Below are 10,550 nucleotides of genomic sequence, written 5' to 3' on the forward strand. Positions count from 1 at the left end.
TTGTTTGTTTTTTGCCAACAGGGAGAAAAAAAAGCTCCCATTGATGGGTCAATTTCTGAAAGAAATATTCCCAAGAACAAAAGAAAACCCAGCTAGTTTCCAAACACGTGAATAAACTGGCTGACACAGAATTTCCACCTGCTATCCCTCAGACCCACCCCAGCCTCTGTTATCTGCATCCCCTCACTGAGTGACTCTCTTACCATGGCTCCAGCTCAGGATTTCAGGGAAAGGAACGTGCTCAGCTGAGAAGCGACCACAACCATCAGGGCTCCTGACCTGCTGCCTATCCCAGCTGTACCACGTCAGCAGCACGACCATGTGGGAACACAGCACTGTGAGATTCCCCATCTTTTGTTCATTCTCCACTCTTTCCATTCTCACTTTACCTTCTCTGCTTCATTACTTTTCTGTCCCTACCTGTCTTCCTGGCACCAGCTCTCACCCTTATCTCTGCACATCCCATTTCTCAATGGATAACGTACACACATTGCAGTCTGGAGGCTCTCCGGTCTCCTGGCCCACATCACCAGACTCAGAAAGACGTGGCCTGCTGCCTCTGCCCAGGAAAAGTAGCAGGATTCAGCCTGAACATTTTCAGTATCACCCACAGATGCCAGTTGTGGAACAACCCAGGGCAGCCCATGCCCACTGCCACCCTGGGCAGACAAGCATCTTACAGCACAGCAACCAGCTCACCTTTACCAAAGACACCAAAGCAAAGCAATCACTAGAGAAATTGGGGTTAAGAACAGAGATGCAGTCCCAAGGAAGCAATGCTGTGACAGAGGGCAGGATGGTATTAATATAGCACATCTCGTCTAACAAAAGACGCTGGCCCCAATTCTCTCTGAGTTTCACTACGACATCTCTGCACGCAACCATCACCGAAAGCAAAACGGCTTTGTTAAAGTCTCTAAATGGGTCTGTAAAACAAGAACCATCTTCCCTCAGTGTAAGCTCTTCTACTGCCCTACAGCTCCATCTCTATCCTGCTGATGCTGAGGAAGTCCCTATTTTGCAGAGGGGCTTAGCACCACACACAGGGCAAGGAAGCACCACCCCATGGAAATGCACGGCGTGGGCTCACCGAGTCTCCTCCGGGAAGGGAGAATGGAGGGATGCACCACTGCTGTGCCCACACGGCAGCTGGGGGTGGGCAGCTGCAGCCCCACAGCCCGCAGATGGGTGGGAGCAGCGCTGCACAGCAGTTCCAAATCGCAGAAAGTTCTTTGTCCTCTCCAGCTGGTAGTGGGGACAGCGCTGCGTGAGCTGCGGCTTCACGAGATGTCGACTGGAGACATAAACCCACTGGTAACGGTACGTGCTGCTTGCTGGCAGCCGACAGATCTCGAAATCCCAAATAAATCAATGCTCAGATGGTTAAAAAGCAAAGATGCAGCTGAAGCAGGTTTTGTTTCTTTTTTTTTTTTGGTCGGTTTTTAACCTACAGCGTGACCGAGGTTGAAAAGGACATCCCTTCCCTACGCCTCCTTTAGAGCCATGTAAGCTCACGCACATTTCGGTGTTCCCATGCGGTAATTAGGAAAAAGAAAATGGGATGGGGGAGGGCGTCAGTGCCAATGCGATCGTCTAAGACTCCCCCGGGGCAGCCCCGCTGCACCAGGCAGGCGGCGCCCAGAGAGAGCCGAGGCCGGGCTGCGCTCCCCCACGGCGCACGCGGCTCCAGGGGGCGAGGAGCCGTGCCCGGCGCCGTCCCCACCCCAGCGCAGCGCGGCTCCCAGCGGGGCAGCCCCGCGCTGAAGCGGCGCGCGGAGCCCGCACACGGCAGCGCCGGGCGGAGGTCGGAGCGCGGCCACCTGTCCTCCCGCACGGACGCGGCGGCGGCGGCGGCACGATGGCACGACAGCACGGCGCTGCGCCGCAGAGGGGCGGAGGGGACCCGCCGCGACGGCACCGCGGTCCGGCAGCGGCGCCGCGGGCGACCGCGACGCAGCCGAGACCCCCACCCGGTGCCGGCGGGGGTTCGGGGTAGGGACGAGGGGCCGACGGGGAGGAGCGGGTGCCGCAGCCCCCGCCCGCGCTTACCCGGAGCGGCGCAGTCGGCGCACGCCGCGTTGCCCGGCCGCTGGAGCAGCTCGGCCAGCGCCTTCCTGCTCCTCTCCTTCGCCATGGGGGCTGCGGGCGGGTCCGCCGCGGTTAGCGGCGCCTCATCGCGGGGCGCGGCGCGTTGGGCGGCGCCGGGGCTGCTCCATGCGGCCCCTCGCCCCGCGCAAGGTGAACGGCGGGAGGGGGAGCGCCGGGGCGGTTTCTGCCGCGGCCGCCTCCTCGCCCCGCAGCCTCTCTCCTTCTCTCCCTCCCTCCCGGCCGGGCACGGCGCCGGTTCCGCCTTCCGCCGGGCCCCGGGGGCCGGCAGCTCCCCGTGCCGCTCGCCCGCGACCTCCAGCGGCCGCTCTCCGCCGGAGCCCCGCAGTCCCCGGTGCCCCCCGGGCGCTCCGCCGAGCCGTGCCCTTGGGGTGCTCTCGCAGACGGGGCCACCTCTTTCCCGGTAACGTCTTTAGGAGGACTCCCTAAGCCACCCGCTCCGCACACCGGCTCTCCTTCACCGCCGTCCTCGAGAGCTCATCACCGCCTTCTCCCATCCGTGCTCCCCGGCGGGACTGCCCCTCCAGGTGCCCATCGCCCCTCCGGGCGCTGGGGACGCACGGCACGCTGCTGGTACCGGCCGATGTGAGGGTCCCCGGGGCATCGCGGCTGCACTGCAGGGGCCAAGGGCTGCAGCCGCCCTCGAACCCCATGTGGCCAAGGGGCAAAGGCCATGTAACAGCTTGGGGCGGTGATGTGGGAAACCCTCTGAGGGGAGAGGTAAAGCTCCGCAGCTTTGGGGCTGCCGTCCTCACCCCTGCAGAATCCCTCCTCTCAAACACAGGCTGTGGGCATCTGTGACGCTGCTCTGACCGCGTGTGGTCCATACAGCCCTGTCTGCTCCCTTGAGCCCCACTGTGCTGCTGTGGGGCCAGAGGCAGCAGCACCTGGAGGCTCCACATAGCTCTGGGAAGCCTTCCAGCAGCGCAGCTCCGCCTCGATCCCACCAGCCTACACGGATGTGAGCAGAGCCACAGGTTCCAGGGAGTGCTTTGTGTAAAGAAAACCGCATACAGCCTTAAGTAGGGGCAAAATCATGGCCTGACGGGTTTACAATGCTCCCCTTGTCTGGAATACAATTTCCTGAATGACCTTTGCATTTGTGCTGTCAGGCGAGCGACTGTAACCGAGTCAATTTCTGATTGTTCCCAACTGACGTCAGGCTGCTCCTTGCTGACTCTGTGCAGCACTGCGCCGAGGGTTGCTGCTTGTACACGTGTAGGCTGATGACATCTGCAAACTCGTCCCCGTGCTAACCGAAGGCATAATCCCAAACAGAGCCCTTTTGTTGAGGTTTGCAGCCTCAGCCTTCAGCTGGTGTGCCTGCGGGCAACCTTGCTTGTTCAGTCCCTCACTAACCTGGGGCAGAGCACCAACATCCACCAGGGGTTAAACCCGTGCCAAGGGGTTAAGCTGGCTCCTGCACAGCATCGTAGCCCCAGTCCTCCCAAACCCTGCCATGTGGAGCTTGTGGGACTGCTCCTCTGTCTAAACGCTTACAGAAGCAGAGCTCTAAACCCAAATCATAAGGCAAGTTTATCATCTGCACCTCAGCCCCAACAAAGTCCCCTCCCTCCAGCTTTCCCAGCACAGGCACTTGCTGAATGCCTCATGCAACAGCCAGGATGCTGCAAGTCATCGGGAACTGAACGGGGGCAGGGGCTGGGGGAAGGGGGGTAAAGTCTCTGTTTAGCTTTCCATTAAGTCTTATTGATTCTCTTAATTTTTTGTTCTCCTGGTTGCTAGGCAATCCCGCTCTGCGTGCTGGAAACCAGGGCTGCAGACAGAAATTTATATCTTGTAATAAAATCAAATATAACAGAGCCTGTTATCAGCGGTGAGAGGGGAGCGGCTGGCAGAGGAGCGGCTGCGCAGCGGAGGTGCAGAACGGAGCCAGCCAGGATCAACCCGCAGCCATCGCAGCACTCGGCTCCCACCCCACCGAGCTCCCCACGACACAAATGCAACGGCGCAAATGCTGCTCCCAGCATCCAAGTGGGAAACAGCACGGGTGGATGGACAGAGGGGGAATGGAGGGAAGTTGGAACGGGATCAAACCATCCAGAATTGACAGTAATCTTCTGCTCAGTGGGAATGCAAGGCTCAGCCCCAGCCTGCCCACAAGGGCATCTCCATAGGCTCACTCCTGGTGCTAGAGGACCATAGAGACTGGTGGCAGCTCAGCTCAGGTTCACCCACATCACACTGCTCCTCTTAGGATCCAACACCTCACCTGAGCTTCTCCCCACACTTTCCCTGTGTACGTGACCTGTCAAGGAGACTTTACTGAACTTGCTCCTACTCCTCAGGAAACCTCCAGCCATACCCTCTGGGGACCAACTGTACCAATGTGCCATCCTCGTTCAGATGGCATCTGACGCTCCTCTGCTGAGTGACTCTTAAAGTCTGATATAATTTTGTACACATATGTACATAGATACACACGTATTTATGTGTACAGTGCACTTGTTTATAAACACCCACACTTTCAGCTCAGTCTTTCCTACATCACAAGGTTGTTGTCTTAGAAACGGACGGTATCAATACGATCTCCCAAGGTGCTGTGCACAGTGGCAGCCAGGAAATGCTGGAGTGTGAGGGCAGGGGGAAGGACGCTCAGAAATCCCTGCATGCCCCTTCATCATCTTCATGGTGACACAGTGAAAACGTCCTAGCTCTCCCCAAAACGTGTACTCCTTGCCCCTCCGTACCTTTCACCCCGAAACTGCTTTCATTTTTTTGCTGTATTTGCAGTGTTATTCAGTTAATTTTGCAGCCCCAGCCCCAGAATGGCTGTATCAGTGTCACAGTCACTCAAACACACAGGTATTAAACTCAGCCCCTGACGTGACCTGGGAGCACATTCGCAGTGCAACGTGGGCAAACATTAAAAATTCCTGTGTGAACAGCAAACCCTAACAGAAATATCAATAATTCATGCCACTGCAACCGCATTCAAGCACAACTCTCTGGAGCAGCAGATACAGCAGCCTGGGTCCCTTCTGCTTCCTCAGCACTACAGCAGAGGCAGCTCTTGCAGCTCAGGGTTTGTGTGCACAAGCCGTAGCACTGACCGCTCCCATGCTAAAGCAACTAATTTCAGTTGCAGTACAGTTTCCTGTTCAAAAGAAAAAAAAGAAAAGGAAAAAAATGACATCCCCTCAAAAAAAAAAACCCCCAAAAACCCCAAAAAACTCAACAGCTGTCTGTATTAAAATGCGTGTGTGTATATATATATATATATATATATATTATTTACTGGGTTATTGAGTTACATCAAGACTGGCAGTGCCTGGAAGGGAGAGGAATGCCATGAAGCAGAGAGCTCAGACCAGGGCAATTACAGACCTTTGAACTGAAAAATTGATACCAGCACCAACTTCCTCTGATTTTGAGCAAATTGCTGCATGGATCCCTGCACGGTTTTCTCCTTCTGTAGGACAGGAAAAAAGTGCACTGTCCATGCTTGGTTGGGATCTGTTGACAGAGTTGAAGATGACAGTGCAAAGGAAAATGATGCGAGGCTGCCCAAATAGCAGACCTAATACCTATACCTGCAGAGCAGCTCTGCACCTGCAGCAGCCCCCAGTGATAAAAAGGGGCCACGCAGCTCTCGAGGAGCCTCACTGGGGAGTGATTTGCAACTCAAACTTTCACCACATTTGCACAGTGGCCAACCCTGCTGCAAAGCTCAGAGCAATCAGTGTGAAAAAGCAGCCTGTTCCTCCCATCACTTACTAGCTGTGTGGGTAACGTCGTGCACCAAAGCAGTGAGTTCCTACCCATGGGAGAAAAAACAGAGAGAGTGAGAACAGGAAGGGGTTGCAGAGCATAATTTCACTGCTGATTTACCTGGACACTATTTTTCAGGCTTCTGCAACTCTCACTTATTGCAAGGTTTGTTCCATGGCTACACCCTGGAGCTCAGAGCTGCTCTCCTGCCACTACACTGCCACAGAAAGGAAAGTAACCTCAACCACTACTCTCAGCCCACCCATCACATGCTCAGGTCCATGCTGTTTCTTCCCTCAGCATGAGTGCTCTTCTTTCCCCTTGGGCTCACTGCAGAAATGGGCTGGTTTGCAAATTAGTATACAGAGAGGCAAGTTCCTCTCTGGGGCTGCAGGGGCTGCTCTGTCACACTGCTGGGTGGTTGGAGGCCCAGACATGTCCTGGAGAGCAGCATGGGGTGTTGGGTATTTGCATGTCTGCTGCACGAAGGAAAATCTCAAAACAAGAAAAAAAAAACACTGCATAACTCCGTTTGCAGTTGTAGTGGGCCCATTTCATAGGACACAGAAGGACAGCACAGGGAATGGGCTCCACGGCAGCTGCCATGCACCTGACTGGAGTTGTGCTGCCTAATGACACTCTCACAGAACATTAAATTAGACCGATGTAGTCAATAATTCACCTACACCCATGTTACACCACTGCTTTTAGCATTATTCCTGATACATAGGAATTAGAAGACTTAGGTTTGAGGAAGTCCTGTATGGAGAAAGCCAACATACATGTGAAGAGCTCAATACATCAGGGTCCCAGCTCCTCCAAGGAAAGCCAGCAGTTCAGAGCTTGCCATCATCAGTTCAGCCTGAATCAGGGACAGGTTTGACGTGCAAACTACAGGGCAAACACTCATCATGGAAATTGCTTTTGCTCAGTTCCAATAACTTCATCTCTTCCTGGCTCAAATGCCTCATCCTTCCAGGAACAGCGTGGAGACATCCAAGTGGGAGTCTGCGCTGTGTGATGTCCCATCACAGGGTGCAGAATGAAGCAGATGAGGCAGCTGCTGTGCAGCCTGGGGAACTCAGTGCAAAGGGAACGATGGAGAAGCTGTCCATAGGACTGCCGGACAGCGAGAAAGGAGCACAAGTCCAGCATGTCACTTCTGGTTTGGAATTCCCTGTAGCAGAGCCAGAGTCTTCAGAAAGAAGACCAGCCACTTCAGGTGGGCACACAGGAAAAGAGAAACTGGGTGCAGCCGCAGTGCCTGGGATGGGCTGCTGCTCTCACTTTGAGACCACATCACTTTCTGCGAGATAACTCGGCTGTGATTTGAATAAAGCGTCATGTAGAAACAAAGCTGTGTTTTTTCTCTAGAAAGAGATTAGAAATGGCTGCCTGGAGGAAGCTGCTGAACAGCTCAAGATAGTGATTGAGCCTCCCCCAGTTCAGCTTTGTCCACGGGATGTCAAGGACTGTGTCCTACCCCTTTTCTGGCTGCTGATGGGATTGTTTGGATGTCACTGCATGCCCTGTAACAGCTCCCACAGCATCAGGATACAGAGAGTGCTGTTCACTTGTTTATTTCAGTATACTTTGCCAAAGAAAAATCAGGAAAGAATTAATTAACGGCAATTATTTCTAGCAACAACAGAGCAGCCCTGATCCAGAAGCCATGAAAACAACATCATGAGACCCCTGTGGCCGAAAAGCCTTTATAAGCAGGTGCAAAAATAAACAACTTTATGGCAGGCTATAAAACGAGCTCAAGCCAGGTTGGAAAATGGCAGGGGAGAGAGCGACAGCACAGCCATTTCAGTGCTGAGTTGAAGCAGCTGCCCAGGTGACTTCTGTGAAAGAGCTTTAATAACCAAACCAGCCCTGAGCAGTGGCACCAACCTGAATCAAAGAGCCAGAGGACCAGCTTAGTGCTGCCATAGCAGGTTTGCCGTACCAACCACTTTGTGTTGTTATTGCTGCTAATGTGATTTAGTCTCAGCCAGTCCAACCTATTAGAGCTGTGATCTAAAGTACCAGGCAGCATCAGTTTCAGTGATAAACATCCCTCCTCCCCCTTACTATTTGCTAAAATAAGCCAAAATAAAGCTATCAATGCAGACATCTCTCTGCTTCAATGAGTCCTCCTAGCTGGTACCACCACACCTGCAGGTCTCCTGGTGTGAGCCTTCAAAGGGTGGAATGAGACGTTCTGAACTCGCTCTCATTTTTCACCCACCTGGTGCTTTTTCAGCAAACTGTGAGCTCAGCATTTGATTCTTTGACCAGAAATTCCACACCCTGCATCACTAAAGCTGTGTGGTACCTGACTGTGGCTATGTCTTTGTCCTGCACATAGATGGCCCCACTGACCATATCCCCATATGAGGAAGCCAGATGCACCTCCTGCCGGAACTGCTTTCTGGGGATTAAATCCTGGCTGTTCAACAGATTTACGAGCACAGGATCTCACCCAGAAACCAGGAGCTCCACCACCTCTGCCAGAGAAGCGAAAGAATTTGAGTACAGTCTGTACGAGTGCAGATGATCCATGCAGGGGCATTGATTCTAGTGAGGTCTCCGTAAATCATGCTCCTCTCAAGAAAGTCAGGATTTGACATCAGGTTCAGCTGAGCACTTGCAAGGTCTGAAGCATCCTGCAGCCCACAGCATCACATCAAATCCTCAGAGCAGTGCCAGCATCCCAGATTCTGCAGTGCTGCCATCTCCTGAGGAGAGATGCAGTGCCTCCTAAGCTTGCTGAATCTCAGAACAGTTTGATAACGGAGAAATGCAAATTGAACAACACAAAACTGGGCCTGACTGCTTTCCAGATCACTTCCTCCCTATGACTGCCTTCCCATATGCCCTCCTCCATTAGCAGCTTTGCAAGAGAGATTAAAACCAGGCATGTTAACAATTTCTTGCTGAAACAGGGCTTGCTAGCATTGAGGACACCAGAAATCCTGCAGAAAGTGGAGCTGTCAGCTCCTAGAAAGTTACTAAAATAGCCCAAGAGCTCAGTTACCCAAAGGGGCTGGCTGCAGAAGCAGCCACCACTGCCTACTTTTTAAAATCAAGATAAAGTTAGAAGCCTGAGTCATTCTGGATACTCTCCTTTACTTCGCTACCCCGCTTTCTTTTTGTGAGGCTCCTTTACATCACTGCTGCTATCAGTTTGTCATAATTCATATGACCTGAATAGAAGAGCAACTGCAGCACCGGGTGGCGTAAGGCACTGCTCATTATCAGCCAGCAGGACGCAGCCAGAGGGACCACAGCGTCCCTCCAATGCGGGTGGAACCTGTCTTACTCTGTGGAAGCTGGGAAAGATTGTTCATGCAGACAGGTACACATCCCACCAGAGCTGGAACAGCACAGATGGGATTCAGCCAGCCGAGCTGTTTTACAACTGCAGAGCTAAGTGGCCTTTGCTGGGCTACGTGGTGAATGCCACACTCGTCTGGGGTGTCTTTCGTGCAACCTGTGTGTCACTGTCAGTCCCAGGAAATAAAAAGATGCACCAAGGTTTATCAGGTCCTCTGCACACACACATTTAACTTCCAGGTGACTTTCTATGAAGATCTTATTTCTAGCAGTGATCACTTTTGCATTTCAAGCCATATGGCACCAGACGGAAAGCATTTTGCCTTGAAATCTGCTAGCTAGGAAACTGCTGCATCCTGACGGAAATGCAGCATTACCAGCTATTCAGAGAAGCAGAGTCATTAAAAGAAAAAAAGATCTGGGAAAAGATTAATCAGACATCCAATTTCCATTGAAACACTCAGGAAAGGGAAAATAACCCTTGCAGGTACGTTCCCCAAGTCTTTTGCTTTCTTAATCCGAGTTAGTCTGAGCAGGTAGAACAAACCAGGAAGAATTTGGGAGAGGATTCAAGAACTGCAAGGTCAGCTGGCTGCACCCCCTGCCTGTCCTTAACTGCATGGACTGCACAGCCCCCCTGCTATACCTGCTGTCCCTCTTCCGAGGGAGACAACCCTTCCTTACCACAGAGGCACAAGCTCACTGCTTATGTACAAGACTTGGGACCATGGCCCACTTCCAGCACAACCACAGGAGGCTCTCTTTGCACAGGCTTTTGTGCTTTTCTTTTTTTAATCGATTTTTTTTTTTTTTTTAATCAAAAGAACTCTTAGAGCCTTGGAATTGTTTATTAAACCCTTTCTTCCTTGTTCTGCAGCTCATTGCTATTGTTAGGAGATACACTTAGAGCTAAAGGTCTTCCAGGAAGACATAATGAAGGTTGGCTTGCAGCAATGTTCTCTTTCTGTAAATAACTGCAGTGGCCAAGGTTAAACTCTGTGGTTGAATTGATTCTAATGTGAACAAAGAAAGGGGGTACGTGTGTGCAAGGCTTCCCTAAGTGCCAGCACACACAGCACTGCTGACCTGGAGCCCTCTGGGGACTCCCCAGGACAGAATCCCATGCAGCAGAACACCTAGTTATTGTATAATAGAGGTTTAGCTGGAAAAAAAATCTCTAGGAAAGACCATCACAGCCTCCTTACTGTTTTCTATTATTATTTAACAGCTTACATAGATCTTCATTCCACCACAGTCAGCACTTCCTCCTGCTTTAGGCTATGCCTTCCACACCTGTACCATTACATCTCAACAGGTATTTTGTACATTAATCCAAGCTAAACATCATTTTGCAACCGTTTGCATTTCTCCAAGTCCCAGGGCCGTCAGCA

At 52.5% G+C, this 10,550-nt stretch overlaps 1 protein-coding gene across 2 annotated transcripts in view; it reads right to left on the minus strand.

Moving 5' to 3' along the window:
* ADAP1 (ArfGAP with dual PH domains 1) overlaps positions 1-3,056 on the minus strand; it is a 39,993-nt gene extending 36,937 nt beyond the window's left edge. The window contains exon 1 of one of the 2 annotated variants that reach the window (XM_046900982.1): positions 2,862-3,056. Coding sequence is in view for 1 of the 2 variants with exons in the window: in XM_414759.8 (XP_414759.2) it covers positions 2,050-2,134 (85 nt within the window). In the remaining variant the exon portion in view is untranslated. Of the gene's footprint in view, positions 1-2,049; positions 2,148-2,861 lie in introns of those variants that run through there. The other variant, XM_414759.8, reaches the window with a different exon arrangement.
* Positions 3,057-10,550: the final 7,494 nt, after the last annotated feature.

This window comes from Gallus gallus, chromosome 14, assembly GCF_016699485.2.
Source record: "Gallus gallus isolate bGalGal1 chromosome 14, bGalGal1.mat.broiler.GRCg7b, whole genome shotgun sequence".
NCBI classification, from domain to species: Eukaryota; Metazoa; Chordata; class Aves; order Galliformes; family Phasianidae; genus Gallus; species Gallus gallus.